Source organism: Chrysochloris asiatica, unplaced genomic scaffold (genome assembly GCF_000296735.1).
Source record: "Chrysochloris asiatica unplaced genomic scaffold, ChrAsi1.0 scaffold00036, whole genome shotgun sequence".
Taxonomy (NCBI): Eukaryota; Metazoa; Chordata; class Mammalia; order Afrosoricida; family Chrysochloridae; genus Chrysochloris; species Chrysochloris asiatica.
The window spans coordinates 2,119,760-2,146,382 of record NW_006408554.1 but is presented as its reverse complement, the minus strand read 5'-3'; the positions used below and the strand labels follow the sequence as shown (position 1 = coordinate 2,146,382).

At 36.2% G+C, this 26,623-nt stretch overlaps 1 protein-coding gene across 1 annotated transcript in view; it reads right to left on the bottom strand.

The window, feature by feature from the left end:
* Positions 1–688: 688 nt before the first annotated feature.
* The window catches only part of LOC102815678 (ubiquitin-conjugating enzyme E2 W-like), an 88,625-nt gene continuing 62,690 nt past the window's right edge, over positions 689–26,623 (bottom strand). The window contains exons 4-6 of the mRNA XM_006860008.1: positions 20,945–21,100; positions 16,386–16,461; positions 689–1,860 (exon numbers count right to left, since the gene is read on the bottom strand). Coding sequence (XP_006860070.1) covers positions 1,847–1,860; positions 16,386–16,461; positions 20,945–21,100 — 246 coding nt within the window. The 3' untranslated portion in view covers positions 689–1,846. The remainder of the gene's footprint in view (positions 1,861–16,385; positions 16,462–20,944; positions 21,101–26,623) is intronic.

Here is a 26,623-nt window from a genome sequence, read left to right as displayed (position 1 = left end):
TTGTTAACTAGCAGTTTTATAAACAGTGTCCACAATTTGGTGCAGGACATGGATTTTTTTCTTTTTTCAAGTTATTTCTATAGCAGACATATTTTTGAAGTCTACCCACCCCTGAGTTCAGCAATTATACTTTTTTAGAATGTAAAATTATACGCCCTTAGTTAACAACATGTACAAAGCTATAAAATGTCATCTATACAGAGATTAAAAACAATACTTTAAAAACATTCTTTGCCAATTATTGATTGGATGGTTTTGCTGGGATGCATATTCTGAACCTTTCAGCCAATTAGCTTTATTTTTAAGCCCAAATTGATTCATATATTCACTGGAGGATATTTCAAAAAGAGCTCAACAATAAGGCATTAGTAAAAATAACATTGTAGTAGAAACAGATTTTGCATATGTGAAAAGATAATTTATAAAATACATTAATTGCTTTTTAAAAAGAGAACCTAAGTTGCAGTATCAGTAAGTTACTTAGCACTGAAAATTGGACCTTACAATAATTTTTTTTTCCTATACAAAAACTTTATCTAGCTGTAAGCAAAGTCTTTTAAACAACAACAACAACAAAAAAATCCCACCAGGAAAAAAAATGTATGATTGTGTGAGACAAATAAGCAAACATACCTTTTATAGAGCACTTTTGCCTAAATTTTAAAATAAAACTGTCCACACTCTTTTGTTAAAACATTAAGCCTCTGTCAAAAATGTATTTCTTACTTTAGGATACAGGATTGAAAGACAAGATGATACTTACAAGTAAAGAAAATTTACAAGAAAAAAAACTTGACAAAAGTTTTCAATTAAAGTATTGTAACATTCAAACTTGACTTAAAATATAACAAAAGAAACAGGATTGCAAACAAAAATGTTTATGGATTTTTCAAACATAAATAAATGAAATAGTGTTTAGGCAATAGGGCTCATGCTGATGGCTAGTAGGAAGTAACCGAGTGTAGTCTAGGAAAAATCTTCAATGTACAAATTACAATCCTAAATTATTGACTGCAGTAATTCAATTATCACTGCCATTTTTCTTACTTCCAAAATAAAGCCTTGATTAAACCATTCATAGCCTATATTACTCAGACTTTACTTCAGAGATTCGAGGAACTATATACAACAAATGAATTTATTTTCACCATAGGGATAACATATTGTATCTCTCTGCCAATGTTACTTCAAAACCTTCCATGTCAAAACAATTTGACAGCAGATATCAACAATTCAATAAATACGCAATGATCTTTCATTACAGTCCTTTAAGACGCATGGTAATTCATGCTGTTAACCATAGGATCACAGTGCATAGAATCCAAATATAAACAGTTGGGGTGACTTTCAAAGTAATGTTGGATCCCTCACTTTATTTATAATCCCATTATAACCGATAAGTTCAATTCATAGGCCCGTATCATGCATTAATCATGTGATGGCAGGAGTAACTGAAAACTTTTCCTCTTACAACGTCCATTGCCGGCAATGAACGTTCCATTCCCCAAAACCGCCAAGGAAGTCATAGTTATTGCACAATATGTGAGGACCTGGAACTTTTCCAAAAGCTTAAAAAAATAAAAATAAAAAAATGGAATTATATTTGACATTTCCTGACACCTGCATTAATACTGTATGACTAATAAAAAAGCATGTCAGTTGCCTGGACTGAACCAGCGATCAACATGCGCCCAGAATGCACACGAGTAAAAATGCAGTAAAAGGAAGTAGTCTTCATTGCCTATAGGTCACTTCCAGTCAAAGGTTAAAGTTCAAAGACTGAATGATCAAAGTGCTCATTTTCTCAGTAGGACTATCTTCTGCTAGGAGGATGATAATAGTGGCATCAACAAGTATCATCTTGAAGAAAAGAAAAAAAAAAAAAGATAATTAAAAAGTCAAGCATGCATAAGTTAAACCTACAAATTAGACTACATAGTTTATATACCTGAAAGTCACCCCCCATCCTGCAAATTATTTACTCTAATTTGTACTCAAAAGTCCTGGTGTGACATTGTAGGATAAGCACTGGACTGGTAACTGCAAAATAAGTAGTTCAAACCTACCAGTTGCTCCTCAGAAACTCTATACTGAGTTGGGACTGACTTGACAGCACTTTAACAACACACCTACCATATAGTGTTGGAAGAAGTGCAGCCATGGAGACCAGGATAGCCAAACATCATCTCTCATACTTCAGACATATTGAAAGGAGGGACCAGTCTCTGGAGAAGGACATCATGTTTGGTAAGATGAGGGTCAGAGAAAAAGAGGAAAACCCCCATAGATGGACTGAGAAAATGGCAGCATAAATGGGCTTAAGTGTGGCAACAATTGTGAGGTTGGCCCAGGACCAGGCAAGTGCTTTGTTCTGAAGTGCACAAAGTTGCTATGAGTCGGTATCAACTTGATGGCACCTAACAACAACAACATATAGTAACAAATGGATTAACTTGTATTCTTTGAGGGAAATGGTTGTTTTTGTTAAGTGCTTTAAAATGATGTATTAGTTAGTATGTTAGTTCTGTTAAAATGAATTAATATGAAAGTTCACAATTTCTTTTACATTTTTTCAAAGGGGTTGTTGGTGGTGTTATGTGCTGCGGAGTCGGTTCTGAATCATAGTAACCCTGTATAGGGATTCCAAGGAGTGGGTGGTGAGTTTGAACTGCCAACCTTGAGAATCAAACTGACCTCGTGGTCCAGTGCTTATGCTATAGTGCTACATCATGATTCTAGAGGGCTAGGGAGAAAAGATCTTATTTGTTTTTATAGACAGACAAAATTCAGCACACATGTATTCCCAAATTTGTAATGCTATTTCAGCATCAATCTTAAGAGAGTTCTTTTATAAGTTGCAATTTTAAATTATAATGGAGCTAAGAATAAATTTTCCTGGTGATTTATGCCATACTATTTAACAACTGACATACAGAGTGATAACAAATCATGTCTTCACACTACAAAGGAATTAATTACTCTTTACCAATTAAGGAAAATCTCCAAATTAATTAATAGTAAATGTCATTATTTCCCGCTAGGTATTAAGTTTTTCAGCATGAAAAGATACATATGTGAAAATCATTTAAAAAAATTCTTTTAAAAGCCCACCAAATTTGTTTAGAATTCCTTTTAACAGTCTCAGCACAATAAACTTACACAGCACAGAAAACCTGAGGTTCACGGCTTATTGTACAATATTTAGTTTACAAGATAACTGTAGGATTCCTTTTTTGAGTACTGATTATTCAACAGAAAGAAGTAAGTCAGACTGGTGGCAACTTCCCAAGAACTGTCACAGCTCTTAAGTAGAAAAGTCTAAAAATATCTTACAAACTATCCCGTGACAGGATCAAAAGATTGCTAAGAAAATTTCTTGGCATAAAGACTCAATAAAGAACTAAAAACTAGTAAATATCACTCCTATCCCAAGCAAACTAGAATATCCCATGATCCTACACTTTATGGGTAATTCAACAAAATCCTTTAAAATAAGAAAACCTTCAAGAAGAAACAAGGAGATAGTCATTTAAGTCCCACGTGAAGTATTTCTTAAATTACTGTGGAACCTGAATTGTTGTTAAGTGTCGAGTGGGTTCCTGACTCATAACAACCCTGTACAGGTTTTCTGAAGCACAGCTTGTGTGTCTGGAAGTCCAATGCTTATACTACAGTGCCACACCATGACTCCCTAAAATTAAAATGAATCACAATTAAGATTAATTGTGAAAGCTCTACGCTTAAAGATGGTCCTCAGCTCTAATAATAATAATAATAAAAGAATGTGTGTCAAACTACTGGGGATAAAAATACTAGGATATGAGCACAAAGCAATGAGGGGGGGAAAAAGTGGCAGATAAAATTCAATTTGGACATAATTTTATCTTGTTAACTAACCAATAAGCATGTATCTCCAAAAACGTATCATTTTTGATTAGTGGTACCATAAATATAGGACAATCACTGGGAAAGAAAGGCCTGATGATCTACTGCTTTAAAAGTATAACTACTGAAAAGCCTAGGAAAAGCAGTTCTACTCTGACACACGTGGGTCACCACAAGAAACTGACTTGACAGCAACAAGATTTGTTTCCTCCTCCCCCCACTTTATCGTAAATCCACAAATGTATTTTTATCAGATTATTTAATGCCAGGTTTCAGTACAATAGACTTTTACAGCCTTTCTTCCTCCTGGTCATCTTGGTGGTTACTCTTGGTTGGGGGGCTGTCCCACATCTAAGGCGAGAAGATGGTGGCCACAAAGAAGACAAAAAAGTCACTGGAGTTGATCAACTCTCAGCTCCAACTTGTTATGAAAAGTGGGAAATATGTGCTGGGGTACAAGCAGACTCTGAATATGAACAAGCATGGCAAAACAAAGCTGGTCATCTTTGCCAACAACAGCCTAGACTTGAGGAAATCCGAGATCGAGTCCTACGCCACGTTGGCCAACACTGGTGTCCATTACTACACTGGCAATAATACTGAACTGGGCACAGCGTGCGGGAAATACTACAGAGTCTACACACTGCCTATCACTGATTCAGGTGATTCCGATATCATTAGAAGCAAGCCAGAAGAGACTGGTGAAAAACAAATCATGCAATTTTCTTTAAAAAAACTGGCCAGAGCTTGTTTTAAAACACACACACACACACACAAAAACCAGACTTATACAGACTGTGCTACCAACCACCAATTAAGAAAATTCATGTGAAGCTATTATTATCCATAGCCTAATTCTCATTTTGAATTAGAAGTTTGAAAAAAAAATTAGCACAATAGTGAATAATCGCCATCAGGACTGACTGTGAGGGTTGGAAATGTAAAGGTAGACGTTTTGTAGCAAAAGGAGGGGAGTGGTTAACTTTACAGTCCAGGAGCGGAGGTCCCTTTGACAATCAAGGGAGAAGAGCAGAGTGCGGTACCCTACCCAGAGAAACAGTAATGCCAGAGATGGAGGCAGAGACGATGGCGTGGAGAAATGGAGCGGCTGGGGAATCTAGACCCAGAGAGGGAGAGGAACTGTGTGCTGACAACCGGGGGTCAGGCTTGCAGGGTATACCCTTTGGTTAGTTGATGATGCATGGAGGGGATTGTAACCATGGTAATGAAACGATATATGATAGGATGAATGTAAAGCTAATTTCTCCCATGTAAACTATCACATAATTCACAATAAAACACTTAAAAGGGAAAAAAAAAAAAGGATCACCTGTGGTGGAGGTGGTTGTGAGCCATGGAGTTGGTTCTAGTTCATAGTGTCCCTGTATAGGGCTTCCAAGGCTATAAATCTTTATGGGAGCAGAAAGCCTCATCTTTCTCATACAGAACTACTAGTAGTTTTGAACTGCTAACCTTAAGATTAGCAGCTTGATTCATAACCACTACGCTACCAGTGCCTTAAGAATCACCTGGAGATCTTATTAAAATACAGATTCTGATTCAATGTATCTGTGATGGAAATGCAAATTCTAGATTGGGAGGTGGCAGAACCAGAATGAACCAGTTTGAAGCCCTGCCTACCAGTCAAAGTCTAAATCTTCAAAAGAGATTAAATTCCTGATGATTCTTTCATTCCACAAATAAATATTGAACACCTGCTGTGTGTCAGACACTGTTCTAGATCAGGGTTCAAATAAGTTTTTTGTTTTTTATAAAGGTCCAGATAATAAATATTTTCAGCTTTGCAAGTTCCAAATTCTCTGCAAGTCATCTGGTCTCAACTCTACCATAGCAGAGTGAAAGCAGCCATATAGGCACTACATAAATGAATGGATGGTGACCATGTTCCAATAAAACTTTATTTAAAAACATTTTTTAGCCTATAGTGGATATAACACTGGTTGTTGTTGGTGGTTGTGTGCCCTTGAGTCAGTTCCAACTCATAGCAATCTAGTATAGGGTTTCTGAGGCTGTGTCTTTCTCACACAGAATGGCTGGTAGATTGGAACTGCTGACCTTGTGGTTAGCAGTCCAGCTCATAATCCACTATGCTACCAGGACCCCTGACACAACACTAACTTTCTTAAATACTGTGTATCTTCAGAGAAATAAGGTTATTATAATATAAATTCTAAAGATGGAGTACAATGATCTGATACCTGTACCCATAATGACTTGAAGAATTACAAGTAAGCAAAGTGAAATATTCTGGGACTATATATAATCAACATATAATCAAGAGTCTACAAGCAAATACTTCATTGCACAGACAAGTACAAGTCAAAGTTAAGTCCATTCTTACCCTAAATGAGAGAGTCATAATCATAACCAAGAAGCAAAAAAAAAAAAAAAAAATCTGTTAGCAGAAGGAACACGGTTTGGTAGCCAGATGAAAAAGAATTATTGGATACCAAAGTTGGCTCACCAAAAAATTAAAAAACAACCAAACCCATTCTGGGTCAAGACAAAGACCAAAAAGGTGGTGAAAGAACACAATATATTTGACCTCTTAGCTAAATAATCACATAAAAGACAGAAAAATATTTGTGGCAAGAATGCTTGGAGAAAAAAGAAATCTCATAGTAACAATTTATATTTTTTCTGGAACTGCAAAAGCTCCTCCAAAAAATTACAGTCTCAGATATAGCACATAAATTACCAGTTCCAAAGATGTGACAGCTACCTTGACTACCTTTCTTTACTGGGCTTCTGGGAAACATGAATGAAAGAGAACTCTATTAGAAGATGGTCATTTAGTTTTCTCCAAAGTAAAAGAACTATCACATAATATTGGAAAACATTTCCCGGGATGTCCCCAGGGATAGAAGACTAAAAGAAAGTTAAAATAGTAATAGATCAGTGAATATGAAGTTGGATCTGCAAAAAAGATAAAAATTTATCTACAGTTTTATTTCACAAGAGTTTAGGAAATTTAGGTTTTACTTTGATAAAACTGTTCAAGAAAAATCTAAGTGTAGACAGAATTGCTATATATGGCAAGAAACAGAAGGCTAATATTAGAGTGAGTACACATTTAGACTTAGAATTTGGAAATGGCTTTATAATCCTAATAAATAATACAAATAAAAAGGCTCACAACTAACTTACGGAAATCTATGGGTACCAACTATGAGGCAGGGAGAAAAGGAATTTCCAGTATAAGCACTGGACTGTTAACTGCAAGGTTGGCAGTTCAAATGCACCAGTCATTTCTAAGGAGAAAGATGAGGTTATTTGCTCCCATAAAGATTTACAGCCTTAGAAACCTTATCCCCAGCGTCACTGTACATCAGAATCAACTCCATGGCAGCGGGTTGGGTTTTTGGTTTTTATCCAATTAGATTCCTTGTAATTTGACAGGAATTGCTCGGCTGAATGGAACCAGAATATCACATTTAAAAACAAAAAACCTGCCCCCCGCCCCTATAATTCTCTACTCTTTCCAAAATTATAGACTTTTCAGTTTACAGGACATGCCATCTAAACCCTATGCTAATTTATTTCCAATAGGCCTAGGTGTTTTTTTTTTCAGGCAACATTCAGTAATAAAAGCCTTAAGCTGCAATCTATAAATGACTACTGTTCAATTCTCTACCATCTTAAAAGAATGCTTTAGGAAACACAGTTCTGTTCTGTTTTGAATTTATCTGTACTCTCCTTTGTGAAAACTGCATTTATGAAACTAAACTGCAATTGCCTAAATACTGACTCTAGAAAAAAGATGACTACATTATAACGAATTCTAGTTGGCCATCTAATTGAATTATTTTTTATAGTATCAGTGACTAATAAACACTTTCTACTTTGTATCTTTAAAAAAAAAACAGTGATAACAGCTGTTGCATGAACTCTGAGACCTCACTCAGTAATTCACTTATGCACTGAGCTAGATGCAGACCTGTATTTTAATCCTAAATCATAGGGTAATTCCTCAATCTATGGGCATACTTAGGTGAGTCATCAATATATCAGTTAAACCTACTTTGGTAGATACTTATTCGCCAGGGAGTTTAGGTGGCTTTGGTGCTAATTGAAAGGTCAGCAGTTCACACCCACCAACAACTCTTCAGGAGAAAAGACCTGGAGAACAGCTCTGTAAAGACTGTCGCCCTGAAACCCCTTTGGGATTGTTCTACTCCGTCCTAGAGGGCTGCTATGAGGAGGAAGTGACTCAACACCATACACCACCACCACTTATTGGTTAACTTGGGAGTAAAAATAAAAGATCTTTTTACTTCTGTTTTGAAAATATGGGTTTTATAGGGCCAGATACAAACTGTAACTCTAAAAACGAACTTTTATGATTGTGCTTTATTGTATAGAATCTTGACATTTCTAATTTCACTATGCAATTTCCCCAAATTTTCTATTTCAAAATTAATAAGAAATATTGGAAGTATTCTTAGATGAAAGACTTCACATAAATCTTTTCTACTATACAGGTCAAGTCAGAAAGACTTGCTACAAAATCACAGCATTTATACAACAAAAATAACAAAATGTGAGGCTGTTTTTGATATATCCTCCATCTGTGTCTACACACTTCTGAAGGCGGTGTTGCTCTCTCTCTAACCATTCCCTGAAATATGCTGTGTTCTTTAATACACAACACATTAAAAACAGTAGTTTTGGCATCCTGAAAATTGTGTTCCTTTAAAAACATTCTTTGAGTTTGGGGAACAAAAAGAAATCTGAAAGGACAAGATCAAGGCTGTATGGTGGATGGGGTAAGGTTTCCCACCAAGATTCTCAAAGTACAGTTCTTGCTACCCTCAAAGAATGAGTAGGTAAACTGTCATGATGAAAATGAATTCTTTGGTGCCAGTGTCCTGAACATTTTCTCAACAATGTCATTTTCACTATTCCCTAATAAGCTAACATAATTAACCTGTGTCTATCGTGATTACACCTTCTGGGTCCCCCAAAAAACAGTCACCATAACCTTTGGAGCTGATCTCTTTGCCTTGAATTTAACTGGCCCAGTAGATCCCCTCGGACCCACTACTTTGACTGCGCCTTATTTGTTGGATGATTTTGGTAAATCCATGACTTGTCCCTAGTTATAAATTGTTCCATAAAATTGTCTTTACTAGTTTTGATCTTGTTTAAAAGACTGATGGAAAGATTAGCTCTTTGAGTTAGCCAATCCTTTATACAATGCTTTTCAGCACCCACGAGGCTGAAAGCATACTGAGGCCAAGATGCTTGCTTAAAATTGAAAATACCAAACCATGTGAGATCTCACCGTTAGTTAGGAACCATAATAACTTTAAGATATTCTTCCACTAGTTTCTGGATTTCAATCAGTTTATTTGTTGAGGTTGATGGGTCTTCCCTCTGTTGGCTCATCTTTCAGGTCTTCCTGATCTTACTTAAAATGCTGGAAACTTCTAAAACTGATAGTTTTCTGTGGGGCAGCATTTCTGTAAAGTTGGTGTGAAACTTCAGTGATTGATTCGGGAAGATGTCCACTTGAGTTTTGTTAAAAATTTGACACCAGTCCTGACCTAAAAATTCTTTCCATCTACCCTGCGGCACCAAAAGTTTCCCTTAATTTTTTTGAAGGCACCCTAAGTAGACTAACTCAAGTGTATTATGGAGTGAACTTTTCTGCAGCCATCCATTAATCACAGAGACATGTTTTAAAATCTTTTGTATGGAATAAACTCATGTATGAAGTGGAAGCGCAGTAGCAATACTTCTTGACTTATTCTCATACAGGCCAACATTAGGACTTTGAAACCTAATAACCCTTTTGAAATTTCTCTTCTTGGATGTAAAGATAGAAAAAATAGGAACATACTTTAATGGTTGTGAAATAGGGTTGAAGGAAGATTGTGAAATAGGGAGGGAGGAAGCCCTGATAGCACTGAGGGTAAGACACTGGACTACTAATCACAAGATTGGTGGTTTAAACACACCAGCCGTTCTGTGGGAGAGAGATGAGACTGTCTTTTCCTATAAAGATTTACAGTCTCAGAAATCCTATTGATGGTCGTTGAGTAGTAATTGACTTGATGGCAGTGGTTTTGGTTTCATTGTTGTTGTGCGCTGCTGAGTTGATGTCAACTCATAGTAAGCCAGTAAAGGGTTTCTGAGAAGCAGCTGGTGCTCCTGAACCATCAAATTTGTGGTTAGCAGTCCAGTGCTTATCCTGCAGTGCCATACTTGGTTTTAAAGCAAGCCTGAGGTTTCCCAGACTGTAAGTCTTTATATGTGTGTGTGTGTAGTTGCTAAGTGCTAGAGTCAGTTCCAACTCAGCAACACTGCATAGGGTTTCAGAAGAGTGGCTAGTGGGTTTGAACTGTTGACACTGTGGTTAGTAGTCCAGTGTTTATCCTACAGAGCCTATATGTGTGTGTGTTAACACATATACTAATCTTGTTTATGAATTTGGAAATTTAGCATACAAAGGTAAAGGTGTTTTGTAATACTTGAGGAATAGTAAAAAAAATAAAGAAAAGCCATCTTTGGAAAGGCACAGAGAGTAGAGATGACTGTCTAGTCCTAAAAAGCAAAAGGGTGCAAGAATGAAAAGTCAGCATGATAAGTGAAGTTAAGTAGTTGTTGTTGTTGTTAAGTACCATCTGGTCAGTTCTGTCTCATAGGCACCCTGCATAGGGTTTCTGAGGAGGAGCTGGTGAGTTTGAGCCACCGACCTTGTGGTTTATATACACCTTGAGGTCACACCAGGACTCCATGAAAACTCAAGTAGGGAGTCATTTAATTAAAATAGTCATGTTAAATTTCTTAGTGGGCTCTCAATTCCCAGAAAGAATTGCTAAGTCCAATTATCTAAGAATCCCTGAAGTATAAGATTTCAAATGACTAACAATATCACTTAGCTATGTAGATTTTTTAAAACGACAAGACTAGCATTCCAAGCTCAGTGACACAGTTCAATAGATTCCTCAAAGGAGGAAGTAATCAACAAGGTTGTAGTAAACAGAGTTCTCAAAAAACGGACGGGTTGTTTTTAGGTGCCTTTCAGAAAGATACTGATACACATCGCCCAGTCATGCATCAACCTCACAATCGTTGTTACACTTTAGCCCATTGCTGCTGTCACTGTGCCAATCCATCTCATTAGGGGTCTTTCTCTTTTTCTCAGAGCCTCCACTTTACCAAGCATCATGTCCTTTGCCAGTAACTGGAACTTCCTGGTAATATGTCTGAAGTATGAGAGACAAAGTCTTGCCACACTGGCTTCTAAGGAACATTCTGGCTATGCTTCCAAAACAGATTTAATTGTTTTTTTGGAAGTCCATGGTACTTTTAATGCTCTCCTCCAACACCATAATTCAAATGCATCAATTCTTACTCAGTCATCATTATTCACTGTCTACGTCTTATTTCTTGACTGCTGCTTCCATGACGGCTAATCCGAGCAAAATAAAGTCTGACAACTCCAATCTTTTCTCCATTTATCTTGGTGTTAATTATTGGTCCAGTACTGAGGATTTTTGTTTTCTTTACATTAAGGGGCAACCCATATTAAAGACTGTGATCTTTGATGCTCATCAGTATTTCAAGTCTTCTTCGCTTTCAGCAAGCAAAGTTGTATCATTTGCCTATTGCAGGGTTGTTAATAAGTTTTCCTCCAATCCTGATGTTATGTTCTTCTTCATATAATCCAGCTTCAGATTACTTGCTCAGCATACAGACTGAGTACATGTGGTGAAAGAATACACCATTCCTGATTTTAAACCATTCAGTGTTCCCTTGTTCTATTCAAACGACTGCCTCTTGGTCTATGGACAGGCTCCTTGTGAACACAATTAAGTTCTCTGTAATATTCATTCTCTACAATGTTACCCACAGCTTCTCAAGATCCACACAATAGGAAGATTTGCGTAGTAAATAAAGCACAGGTAAACATCTTTCTGGTATTCTCTGCTTTCAGCCAAAATCCATCTGATGTCAGCAGTGATACAACCTCATTCACTTGTCTGAATCCAGCTTGAACCTCAGGCAGTTTCTTGTCAATGTACAGTTGCAGTCAGTTTCAAATTATCTTTAACAAAATTTTACTTAGATGAGCTAGTACTGATACTGATTGATGATTTCACATTCCGTTGGGTCACCTTTCTTTGGAATGGGCACAAATATGGATCTTTTCCAATCAGTTGACCAGGTAGCTGTCTTCCAAATTTCTTGGCATAGATGAATGAGTGCCACACAATGTCACATCAGTTTGTTAAAAGATTTCAATTTGTATGCCATCAATTTCTGGAACCTTGTTCTTTGCCCATGTCTTCAATGCACCTTGGACTTGTGCCTTCAGTCATTGGTTCTTGATCACATGCTACCTCTTGAAAGTTTGAACTTCACCTATTTCTTTTTGGTAGAGTGACTGTGTGTGCTTTCCTTCCATCTTCTTTTGATGCTTTCTGCTTCATTCTATATATTTTACACATAAGAGTCCTACAGTATTTAAAATTGAGGCTTGTAGTTTTTCTTATATTCTTTAAGCTTCAGATATGCTGAGCATGTTCTTCGCATTTTTTTTCCCCTAACTCCAGGTTTTTGCACATTTAATTATAATATTTGACTTGGTCTTCTTGAGTTTCCATTTGCTTCAGCATCTCTAAGCTGCAGAGCAAGTTTCAAAGTCTCTCCTGACATCCATTTTGGTCTTTTCCTTCTTTTTTGTTTGCTTACTGACCTTTTGGAGTCCTGGTGCGGCACTGTGGGTTAATACACTACACTGCAAAGCCGTCTGAACTGCAAGGGTGGCAGTTCAAGCTCACCAATCTCTCCTCAGAAACCCTATACAGGGTCGCTATGGGTTGGAATCGACATGACGGCACAAAACAACAAAACAACAACTGACCTTTTTGAGTCCTGACGTGCTGTGTGTTAATGGGCTGGACTGCAAAGTTGGTTTGATCCGCAAGTTCCGCAGTTCAAGCTCACCAGTTGCTCCTTGGAAACCTTGTACAGAGTCAGAACCAACTCGACGGCACTTAACAATAAGTGACCTTTTGCTTTCTTTCTGTGTGATATTCTTCATGTCATCCCATAATTCGTATCTAATGCAGCAAATATGTTCTGGAGATGATCTCTAAATTCAGGCGGGGCATGTTCAAAGTCATATTTTGGCTTTCATGGTCTATGGACAGACTCCTTGTGAACACAATTAAGTTCTCCGTAATATTCAAAGTCATGTTTTGGCTTTCATGGACTTGTTTAAATTTTCTTTTGCTTCAGCCTGAACATGCACAAGAGTAATGATGATGGTCTGTTCGACAGTCTGTCCTTGGTCTTGTTTTGGCTAATGATATGGCGCTTTTCTACCGTCTCTTTCCACAGCTGTAGGAAATTTTATTTCTGTGTATCCCATCTAGTGAGGTCCATGTATATAATCATCTTTTATGTTGTGTAAAGAAAGTATCAATTTCTTGCATAATTCTACACGTGATCTCCAGCATAGTTTCTATCACCAAGGCCGTATCTTCCAAATACTTATCCTTAATCTTTGTTTCCAACTTTTGCATTCCAATCGCCAGTAATGATCAATAAATACATTTTGATTGCATGTTTGATCAATTTCAGAATCAAGAAGTTGGTAGAATTTTTCAATCTCATCATCACTGGATTTAGTGAGTAGTTGGTGCGTAGACTTGAGTAATAGTTGCTTTGTACTTCAAGACAGATGTTGAATTTTCTTTTTGATGATGAATGCGACACCATTCCTGTTCAAGATGTCATTTCTGGCATGGTAAACCATGTGACTGTCAGATTCAAATTGGCCAATGCTAGTCCATTATTTCAGCTCACTACTGTTTAGGATACCGATCTCTGTGTGTTTCATTTAATTTTTGACAATTACCAATTTTTCTATTTTCACACTTTACACATTCCATGCGAGCATGAGAGGATGTTTATAGCTGTTTCTTATTTTGACTTGTGTCCCATCATCAAACAAAGGTCCTGAAAGCTTTACTCCATTTGCGTTATCCCAGTCAACTCTATTATGAGGAGGTAGCTCTTCCCCAGTTCTATTTTGAGTGCCTTTTTACCTGAGGGGTGCATCTCTTGGCATTGTATCTGACGATATCCTGGTGCTATCTGACAGTGTTACACTACTATTCAGAAGGTTTTCAGTGACTAAATATTTGGAAGTATTCTGTCTCTCCTTGTTCCTAGCATATCTTAGCAGGAAGCTCAGCTGAAACTTGTTCACCATGTGTGATCTTCCTGGTATTTAAAGTATTGGTGGCATAGTTTCCAGAATCACAATTAACACGCAAGCCACTGCAGTACAACAAACTTATAGACAAGTCAAAGGAGAGCGTAATCAACATAGCTTTTAGTGAACAGAGTTCCCAAAAAAGAGAGTGAAGTATGGCATGTATTTATGTAGTAAAATAATTCATTCCAGACAAATAATACATGCATAGGTAACCATTTAGAATGGCAGAAAAAGGAGAGAGTACAATTACAAATTATGTTCTACTGAATACTTCCTGCATAAAACTTTCCCCCTATTAAAAATAATTTCCTTAGGATGGATCTCCAGAAGCTTAATAACTGAGACAAAACATTTGATCTTGAATTTACGCTTGTTAAGTAGTTAAACTGCTTTCTCTAAGAATCACAATGTCTTGCCATACCACCAGGAATTATTTTCTTTTTCTACTCTCTAGCATTCCATTATAAAGCCCTGCTAATTTAATAATTCAGTTTCAAAATCTTAAACTTGTAATTCTTTTAATGAGGTGTTTTTTTTTATGCCTATGCTACTATATCTGTTCTTTAACACTTGACATTCATATTCTTTATTTTTAATAAGATATAAATTCATTAATTTAATTTTTTAAAAACTGTATTGAGTGTTCTTTGAAGTTTCCTGGTGAATCTTGTAAGTTTTAAATTTTCATATAAATATTTGATTTCTTTGTGATTCAAATGTTTCTCTTTTCTCCAGATAACTGACATTCAAACCTTTATTCTTCTGGTTTTTCTATTGTTGGATTTAAATAAATATTTAACTCAATCCACAGGGAACAGTTTATATGAGGTAAAAATTTTAATTTATTTTGTCCCAAAATGATTAGCAATTTTCTCACAGAATTACTTACTTAAAAATATTTATGATGCCTAATTTATCATATGTTCAAATCTTAAGAATAATAAGGATTGCTGCTGCTGCTAGGTGTAAGGGAGTCAACAAGAATAATTCTATTATCTATTTATTCTTATATTAACATATTTTAGTGTCTGGTAAATTAAGTCTCCTTCAATATCCTTTACAACTCAAAACTTTGCTGTTGGTTGTTTTTCTAAATGGCCTTTTCAAGCACCTACCACCAACAATTCCACTAGATTTTTACTGAGTCATAAATATTAAATCTCTAATTTATAAATAGTATACATTTTTTACAATACTGGTGGTCTTATCAAAGTATTTGTTTTTTTCCACAGTTCTTCATTAAGTGTTATTACTTTCTTCTTATAGGTGAGCTGTGCTTCTCAAGACTATTCCAAATTTTCAGATTCCTGTGACTCTCAAGAATGGCATTTTTCTTTCATTGTATTCTTTAAGTTCTAATTGCTGATACATTGCTTATAATTATATAAAATGATTCAGAATAGCATATTCATAAAGCTACAATCAGAACCTAAAGTTCTATAAGGGATAACTATCAAAATAAAAACTAGCCTTCTTAAATTTAAGTGATCTTCTCATCCTGTGTGAATAGTAAGAGCATAAAACCCATGCAAATCCACTGTCATCAAGTCAAGTCTGACTCACTGTAACCCTGTACAGGGTTTCAGATGCTACCCATTTTTATGGGAACAGAAAGGTCTCCTTTCTCCTGATGGGTTTGAACTGCCAACCTTGCATTTAACAGTTCAGTGCTTATCCTAGAGCACCACCAGGGTTCATTAAATGAATATACAAGACATTCAAAACCTTTACTTTGAATAATAGTTTTCCCAATAGCTATTTTCAATTTGATCTAAAGATTATTATCTAGGATTTCCTATTAATAATAAAATCATTATCTCAGAATATTAGAGCAAATTCCAGATTTAACCTTTACAATGGCTATCAATTTGTTTGCCCTAATAAAAGCTAAGTCTAATTTATTTATAAAACATATTTAAGTATTTTAAGGAATCTTCTCCATATTCAGAAAATTAACACCGATCATGTCTTCCTTTTTCCCCAAACCTTGTTGTTGTTGTTGTTGTTAAGTGCCTTCAAGTCGGTTCCGACCCATAGCGACCCTGTACAAGGTTTCCGAGGGTGTAAATCTTTACAGGAGTAGAAAGCCTCATCTTTCTCCCACGGAGCTGCTGGTAGTTTCGAACTGCTGACCTTCAGGTTCGCAGCCCGATTCGTAACCACTATGCTAAACCTTAGCAGACAAAAATAAAATCTTTCAAATAAAAATGCTAAAAAGCTGTCGTCACAAATGAAAACCGCTTACCGTGATACCACCACTTTGTTTTCTTTGGATTCTTGTTACATGTTCGAACATAAAAAGAATTATCTGGTGGTCGTCTCTGAAACCAAGAAGAGTTTAAATAGATAAATTAAGAAATTATAAAGCAGAAAAAATAAGGGGTGAGGTAGTTTTAATAAAAGTTTTATACAAAATTATTTCAGAATGAATATAAAAACAATATAAAAGCTGGTAACATAACAGAAAGAATAAACCATAATATATTTCAGAAAATGTACAAATTCTTGATACCCAAGTTGTTCAAATACAGGGGCTTATATGTGTGGATGGGTTTCAATGAGATCATCAGGGAATGGTCATCAATGAAAGTGGCATCATCCAAGTTATAAAGAATTTTGTTTTTCATTTATCGTGTTCCTTTCCAGAAATAATTTAATAATTACTTTTATGAACTAAATGGAAACATAAGTACTTACTTAACTAGGTTTGTCTGAAAAAAAGCAAGCTATAAACTTCTACAACTGATTATTATCTTACTTTAATAAAGATGACATCATCAAGAACAGATCAAAGGATCTGTTCAGTTTCCAAGCCATATACAAGAAGGAAGGTAAAATATACACAAAGAAGCTTCAGAAAGTTCTCAGAAAACTGGTGTTTAAAGATAATGGAAATTTCCACAATCATTTGGAGCCCAATAGCACTGGCATTTGAGTCATAACACAAATGAGAAACATTACAGCAGCCCTATCAGATACAATGTCATCAACAGCAGTGAAAACAGATCTTGGAAGTAAATTTTTCTGAAAAATTGATGAGAACACAAAATATATGTGACTCTTTACAAAGATTTGGGAAACAGGCACATTCATGTTAAAGCTATTGAGGACAAGTTTGTAAACAGCATTTAATAGATATCCTTATTCTTTTGCCTCCATTTTTATTTTCAGGAGCATTCTGACTTGATTATCCTTAAACACTTTTTAGCATCTAGTCAAGATGCTTTCCTCTATATGAGATTAAGTAAAAGCAGTGAATTTAGTAAGACATCATTTAGAAGAGCTAAACCAGAAAAGTAAACGTGAGCAAGACTACCAAAGTCTAGGCAAGAAAACAGGCAGTGGCAGTTATAAGTGGCAACTTCCAGCAATCATGTGACAAACTAACGTCTGACTTGAGTCTCATGATGTCCTTGTGAGTTAATATTAATAGTAATTTAAGAACAGGAGACATTTAGAGAACAAGAGAGTAAAACAACTACCCTAAGAGAACATTGTCAATATAATTTGAGAAAGGAGCCCTGGTGACTAAAGTGTTAAGCACTCATATGTTAACCAAAAGGCTGTTGGTTCAAATCCACCAAATGACCATGGGAGAAAAATCTGGTCATCTCCCATAAAATTTACAGCCTTGAAAACCCTCTGGGGGCAATTTTACTCTGTCACCTGGGGTCATTCTGAATGGAAAATCAACTCAATGGTACACCTAGCCATAACAACAATTTGAAAAAATACTGAAAAACAAATACTATGATAAGCTACATACCTATTTCATAGAATAAAAAGATGATCCTCCTTGTTGTTAGTCTTGCAGTCATTATCTGTAGTCAAGTGGAATAAATTGCTACAACTATAGCAAGTAATTTCATAAACTCATTTCATCTATCTATTGATTGATGTTGTTAAGTTCCATTGAGTAGGTTCTGAATCAGTGACACTGTATAAGGTTTCCAAGGAACAGCTGGTAGGTTTGAACTGCTGACCTTGCAGTCAGCAGACCAAATATTTACCCTACAGTGCCACACCCACACTCCATATATTGATTAGAATCCAAGAACCATTGGAAAATAGCCATCAAAAAACCCAAAATATTTAGCAAGGAAAATATGCCCCCATCCCACTGGTTTAAATAAAAATAACCAAACTAATAAATGATCAGGGACATATGGTTCTCAGAAGAATAAAGCTGTTTTAGGCATGGAGTTGTTCTTGTTGTTAAGTGTTGTCAAGTTGATTCCGATTCATAGTGACCCTGTATAGTGTTTCTGAAGAAAGGCGATAAGTTTGAACCACCAACCTTGCAGTTCAAACTGACCTTGCAGTACAGTCCATTATCTTGCAGCAACAGTACAAGCTGGAAAAACTGGACAATGTAAGTATATTATAAGGGCAGTGAGGATAAAGGGTTGACTGCCGAAAAGCTTCTATGTCAACATAGAAATTATGTTTAATCTACTGGCATAATCAATTTAAATGCCTTCATCTTAGAAGAACCAGTCTTTATTATGAAAAAGCAAAAGGAAATGAAAGTTCTGACTTTATTAGTCTTCAAACAGCAGAGTAAAAATTTAAGTTTATTTTCAGAGAGTAAACCAATGAACTGAAACCAACAGAACCAAGTCCACCATACCAAATAAAATTTACCTGTTTTAATAGAACTTTTGGTAGACATTTAAAGGCCTTATTAAAGCTCCATTAGAACTAGATACCTCGATGTCAAAGATAGCCTCCTTTTTCCTTTTTATAACCTAGCACTGAGTATAGGCAACAAAGTGCATAGCTGCAGTTGATAAGAGCTGTTGAGTCGGTTCTAACTCATAACAACCCTGTACAGAGTTTCCATGAAGGGGCGGGAAGGTTTGAACCACCAACCTCATAGTTAGCAGTTCAATGCTTATTCTACAGTGTCACACCAGGATTCCTAGAACACAGCTGTTAAGTGCCACTGAATCAGTTCTGACTCATAGTGATCCTGTAGAGTGTTTCCAAAGAGCTGCTGGTGGGTTTGAACTGCTGACCATTTGGTTATCAGTCCAGAGTGCATCTACAGTGCAACTAATTTTTAACCCTGCCAGAACTTACTTTCAGATTATAATTTTGATTAAACATATTATATAATAATTAATTATCAATAATTTAAATGGAATGAGTAGTCTTATGCTGAGTATAAAAGAACCACTAGTAGGAAACAACTGGAATGTAAGGGGAATGATGAGCATTAGAAAAGGAGAAAAAGGTTTAAGAACATAGTTCTCTTCAGTTTTTAACAGCAAATCACTACATTTAAATGTAGAGAGGAGCCAATTATTATAAGGCAAATGCAAAAGCTAGGTGCAGACTTCACTGGTGTTCACGTCTCTAATAACTTCTCTTATGAAATCTTGTTATTACATTCTCACCTTTCTATTATCATTAAATAGGAAGATAGAAACCCTTGTAAACACAAACAACTCTGCCCTATTGCCTACAAGTTAAAAATTGTGTGTGTTGAGGGGAAGGAGAAGACACTGAAACAGTAAATAAGTACAGGTGTGGTGCTGTGAGTTAATGCGCCAGACTGCAAAGCTGTTTGAACTGCAAGGTCGGCAGTTCAAGCTCACCAGTCACACCTAGAAAACCCTATACAGGATCACTGTGGGTCAGAACCGACTCAACAACAACAACATATCAGTATTTGTCAATATTTTACCAAACATTTTCTTCTTCTTTTTTTAAACCTAACACAAAGAAATCTCTTATAGATTAAAGGTTCTAAGAAACCACTTTAGGAAGCATTGGCTTGTAAGGTTTCAGATTCTAGATAATCTACCATTTAAAAAAATATTCTTAATTTAAAATTTTCTCTAAGTACTAATTTAACATATGAGAGAATCAGTTTAATTTGAAGAACAGATAAAAATCTGCTAATTTTTTTTTGTTTTTCTCTTAAGCAGAATACAAAAAGAAACCCTTAAAGAGAGAAAAGACTTTAAAATGCAGAAATACAAGAATAGTATGCTCCACTAACCCTTAAGCAAAAATAAAACAGGGCAGAATTGCATAAGGAGAATTCAAAAGACTTTAAAACATTTTATTCATGTGATTTCTATATTTCTGATCTTTTCTCTCTTGACCACACACAGAATATGTGGAATAGTAAAGGAAAACAGAAGAATGAGTTCTTAAAATTCTGCTGCTAAACTCCCTCCTCTTCCTTCAATCTGATCATTACCATAGGGAAAGCCTTGGTTCCTGAGAAACCCCTAAAAGCAGTTAACCAAGTGGGAGCCAGCTAAGGCAAGAGAGCTATAATGCTTCTTCCTCTCCACTGGGAAATGTAAAAACAAGAGCTTCTTGTACACTTTTGGTCTGTGCATGCTTACAGAAATAAAATTCAGATTATTAAAGAACATGTGCACCAGTACTCTGTTTAAGAAATATAAATCAAGAAGACTGACTTCTAGTTCATTTAACATTTAAATCTCCTATTTAGAATGAATGGAGTAATGGTGTGGTGCTGTGGGATAAAGCACTAAACTGAAAAGGTGATTTGAACCACAAGGTTGGCAGTTCAAACTCACCAAGCTGCTCCTCGGAAACCCTATACAGGGTCACTATGAGTTGGTACCAACTCAGTGGCACATTAACAACATTTAAAATGAAAGATCACCAAAATGATTTTCAAATTCTTCCTAAATACACCAATCCCTATCATTTCATAATAAAAAGTATAAATTCTTCCTTCAAATAATTATACATTAAAATAGTTTACCTACCTAAACTGAAAGAAGAAATGTTACCTGGAATAATTCTGAAAAGTCCTACCTTTTCTTTGCAGCTGGAAAGCATGCTAATAATGCTAAGACAAACTGATTGGACTGAGAGCGCTGGGGACCAGTCTTCTGTTAGAATGGATAAACAGATATGACCATTGCTATAAACATGAGGATGAACAGGAATATTTTCACCAGTAAACATGACCTAAGAAAGAATAAAATTCCATTAACACTCAAATATTCTAATTACTAAAAACTTAAATATTCTCCACGTATAAATATTGATTTTAAAGAGCAGAAAACAAAACAAAACACAGTGCCAGGAACAAAGTAAACAAACTGCTTGTTTTTCTCTGATAAATCAGTAAGCATTGGTTTTGTTATACGAATAACCAAGCAGAAAAGGGTATTTTTAAAAAATTAAAAGCCTCCAGAATATATTTCATATTTTAGCTATTTTAGACAAACTCCCTTTAAAGTTTCCAAAATTGTTATGTAGTTTCAGACTAGTGAAAGACAACTACATTTACAAGAATGGTTTATCAAATTCTACTCACTGTTCTTGGCACATAGAAATGAAACACAATAAAATTCCAAACAAAAGTCATCAATTTTGAGACAATATGAATTGCAAGTGGTAGGAATACACCTACTTGTAACAATGTTACTATCTACAGCGCTACTAGGCAAAAGGATATGGCAGCTACATAGTCCCCCTCCACTAGACACATACATGTATATCTTAGACAGAAAAACACAGTTATGTCTCCCAGTGACTTACTGTGTTTTTCTTTTTGCTTAATTTTTCAAATACTGGCTTTCTTTTTCTCATCTTCCCTTAGCACGGTTCTGTAAATCAATAAATATTTTCTTTCCTTCCTTTGCGCTAACAATTCAAACATCCCAACAGCAGTGTTTCTTAAACATATTTATATAATCACCAGAAAGTGTAAAATCAGGAATCTATAATGCATAATACAAGGGCAGCTAGAAGTAAGCACAAGTCTTATGTTTAAAAATGTACACATACATGGTACCACCACATAATACTAAACTGTTTACTTTGATATAAGATGTAAATCGACTTAATCCTCCCAACTTTAACTAAGATTTATTTAAATATGAATAAAGATGTTCTATGTTTATTTTGCGAATTAGCTGTAATTCCTAACTCCTGAGCGGCCATAAAAGAAATCACCTGAAAAGGTATAACAGCTGATTTCTTCCCATTAGGACCAAAGAAGAATGAAGAAAATAAAAAACACATTAGAACAATTTGTCCGAAACTAATGATCTATGTGAACCTATAAGTCTCCACAAGCCTGAGACCAGACCGCTTCTGAATGCTCTGAAAGGAATCCAACGAAAGGGTCCTAGATAAGAGTGGGTAAAAATGTAGAACAAAACTCAAAAACATAAAAGTGACCAGGCTTACTGGTCTGATGGAGACTGTTCGTACCCCTGGTACTATGGCCCTTAGTCACCCCTTTTAAGCCTACAACTAAACTCACTCTCATGATTCAACTTTCTGTCAAACAAAAGACAGCTCTATTGGATGAGCAGTTAACACCAGACAGGTACACATTCCTTAATACAAATCAGCTAGTAAAGACCAAAAGGAAGGATTCGCCCAGGAACAAAGCTCAGAAGGCAGGAAGGGATAGCAGTGAAGGACAAACGGAAACAAGAAACACAAGGAAGAAATGAGATGAGTGCTGTTGCACTGTTGTTGTGAAGTGCCGTCGAGTTGGTTCTGACCCATAGCAATCCTGTATGGTGTTTCCAAGGAGCAAATGGTGAGCTTGAACTGTTGATCTTGCAGTTCAAACAGCTTTGCAGTCTGGTGCATTAACCCACAGCACCACACCAGGACTCACTCCCTGTTACACTGTGGGGACTGCAAATAACGTCAGGAATCAAAAAGTGTATGGGTTGTTGAATGGAAAATACATTTTCTCTGTAAACTTTCACCCAAAGCACAACAAAAAGTTGAAAAAAAAAATCCTAGAAAAGCCTATTTGCCACTTCTACAGTCTTAGAGGGGTCCTGGTGTGACGCAGTGGGTTAATGCGCCAGACTTCAAAGCCCTCTGAACTGTAAGGTCGGCGATTCAAGCTCACTAGTCCCTCCTCGGAAATCCTATACAGGGTTCGCTATGGGTTGGAACCAACTTGATGATACTTTAACAACAACAACAACAACTGTCTTAAAGGGCCACTGTACATCACACTGGACTCAATGACATACAACACAAGAAAAACAAAACTAAATTAAAATAACTTTTAAATTAAATTAGTCAAGGTCCTCGGGGGCTTAAAAAAAATCAATTGACGATCCAGTTAATAATAAAATTCAACAACCCACTTTCACAGATTGATTCAGAATATTACCAGACTTAAGAGTAATAATTAGTCTTTCTACCTTATACACTTGTCTCACACCCAATAAATATACCAGAACTTCAGTAAAGAGAAAAATTCTACCCTAAGTTATGACAGAGTTGTTCTAGAAATCTCCACACACACACTCTACCTATAGCAGAAAACAAGTGAAATTAAGGATGGCCAGAGTAAGTTCAGAGTAAGGCTGAAAGCACAGAATATCGCAAAGATGTTTGTTTATCTGTGCTTTATTACTATGCAAAGGCTTTCGATTATGTGGATCATGACAAGCTATGGACAACATTGTGAAGTATGAGTATTCCAGAACACTTAATTGTGTTTATGAGGAATCTGTACATGGGCCAAGAGGCGGTTGTTCGAACAGAATAAGGGAAAACACTGAATGGTTTAAAATAAAGAAAGGTGTGCAACAGGGTTGTATTCTTTCACCATACATAGCATAGTGGTTATGAATCAGGCTGCTAACCTCAAGGTCGGCAGTTCGAAACTACCAGCTGTTCCACGGGAGTCAGATGAGGCATTCTGCCCTAGTAAAGATATGCAGCCGTGGAAACCCTGTACAGGGTCACTATGAGTCGGAACCAACTCCATGGTACTTAACAACAACTATACAACCTGTATGCTGAGCAAATAATCCGAGAAGCTAGGTTATATTGGAGGAAGACTCATTAACAACCTGCAATACGCAGATGATACAACCTTGCTTACTGAAAGAGGACTTAAAATATTTACTGATGAAGATCAAAGACCACAGCCTTCAGTATGGATTGCATCTCAATGTAAAGAAAAAAAATCCTCACCACTGGACCAATAAACAACATTCTTATCAATGGAGAAAAGATTGAAGTTGTCAAGGACTTCATTCTTCTTGGATCAAGTATCAACACTTATGGAATCAGCAGTCAAGAAATCAAACGACATACTGCATTAGGCAAATCTGCTGCATAGACCTTTTAAAAGTGTTGAAGAGAAAAGATGTCAGCTTGAGGACTAAGGTGCGTCTGACCCAAGCCATGGTATTTTCAATAACCTCATATGCATTCAACTGTAGAACTGATGCTTTTTAGTTATGGTGTTGGAGGAGAATGTTGAAAGTGCCATGGGCTGCCAAAAGAACCAACTTATCTGTGTTGGCAGAAGTGCAGCCAGAGTGCTCCTTAGAGGCCAGGATGGCCAAACTTCGTCTCTCATACTTCGGACATATTGTCAGGAGGGGTCAGTCGCTGGAGAAGGATATCATGTTTGGTAAGGTGGAGGGTCAGAGAAAAAGAGGAAGACTCCCAGTGAGATGGATTGGCAAAGTGGCAGCATCAATGGGCTCAAGCCTGGCAACAATTGTGAGTTTAGCCCAGGATTGGACAGTGTTTCATTTTGTTGTACATAGGGTCATGAGTTGGTACCGACTCAATGGCACCTAACAACAACAAGAGTAAGGTATGCCATGATTGAATATAGGAGTTGTTATGGAAAATTATCTTAAGGTAGATTTTAGTTTGAAAAAATCTGGCTATAAAATTTATTACAATTTTACACATAATGACCTTTTAATAGAGCAGTTTTTCATAGAAAAGGTGGATCTTCTAATATTTCTAACATATTACTAAAACAAGGGACTAATTTTCTTGGCTGAAGCTAATATAAGACAGCAAAAGGAAGCTTCTCCCCGGAAGAGGAATGACTTTATACACTTGAATATTCTCCTCTTTCTGAATTCTGGTCATCCACCCTTGACCACACATACATGCAGGTGTACACAGGCACAATAGCGAAAAAATTGAAAAATAAATATATAAAGTCTCAAAATAGGAGATATCAAACTATTAAATTCCCAAACCAAACCCACAGCCATCTTGTCAATTCTGACTCATACAGAGGTTCCAGAATATAAATCTTTACAGGAGCTAGAACAGCCTAATTTTTCTCCCATGAAGACTGGTACGTTTGAACGGCTGACAATACAGTTAGCACAACTCCTAACCCAAAGTGCTATCAGGGCTCCATCAACTACTAGTTCTTCGTAATAGCAGAAGACCACTTGAAAGGTATTTGGCTCTGGCATGGCTGTGCTCCATACATTGCATGTGTTTCTAATCATATAACTGCTACTGTTGTTTTCCATTTGTTTATATAACTGCTACTGTTGATTCATAATGACCCCTATGTGCCAATAGAGCTGTCCCAGTACATTTCCTAGGCTGTAATTTTACAGGAGCAGATCACCACATTTCTTTCTCCTGTGGCATCACTACTGGGTGTGTTCAAACTGCATACTTTTTAGTTAGCATACAAGCGCTTAATCTGTCTTCTTAATTACTTTGTGCTAAGATGATACTTTAAAAGCACATTTCCCTTTGTATTGTAAACACACAAAAAGGAATTATGTATAGCACTTGGAATGAAACTGGCACCAAAGGTGCTGTCATGCAACAAGAAATGACCGCATGAAGGATCTTGCAGTTCTACATTTAGAATCTATGCGTAATTATTTTAATTTCTTTTTAAAATAAGTCTCAACAGCTGCTCCTTGGGAACCCTATACAGGGTTGCTATGAGTCAGAACAGACTCCATGGTACTTAACAACAACAACATCACATCCTATACAAACAATGCATATTCCCCACAATGCACTGAATATGTTTAGAACAAGAGTTTATTAATGTCACAGAATATGGATGTACTTTAGGTATTTATTTTGCCACAAAAAGTCATTTGATATATTAAATTAAGCTGCTTTTAGTAAGAACTCAAGCAATGTCCAAGACTTATTCTGTGGACATGGTTATTTTTTAAAGAATCCCACCCCCAAGAAAGGTCTCTTTTTCAAGAAGTGGAATAGTGTTATAAAGGTGCCAAAAAATGAGGAACTGCCAAAATGATCTGCTTTGGTACACAGAAATCAGTATATCTGCAACCATAAAGGAAAATACACAGAAAAACTGAGATCAAAGGTTATCCCAACATGCTTTGACTAGCCAATTTTCTGAACAGAAGGAAAACAGTACAAGATTCCCCTGCTATCCCCCCAAAAAAACCATTTCTTTGAAACCTTTTTCTAAGTCAAAATGTTATAATACAAAGAAATAATAAGCATTAATTGATATGGGAAGTTTTTTTAGTGTTCCCAGAATCAAAAAGTAACCTACACCAAAATATTTCAACTAACACTTAAAACCTAAATAACATTAGTATATAGCAAAAGCGGGGTTCTGCTGTGGTGCTGTAGGATAAGCACTGGACTGCTAATCACAAGGTCAGCGGTTCAAACCCACCAGCTGCTCCTTTGGAAATGCTACACAGGGTTGCTGTAAGTCAGAACTGACTTAAT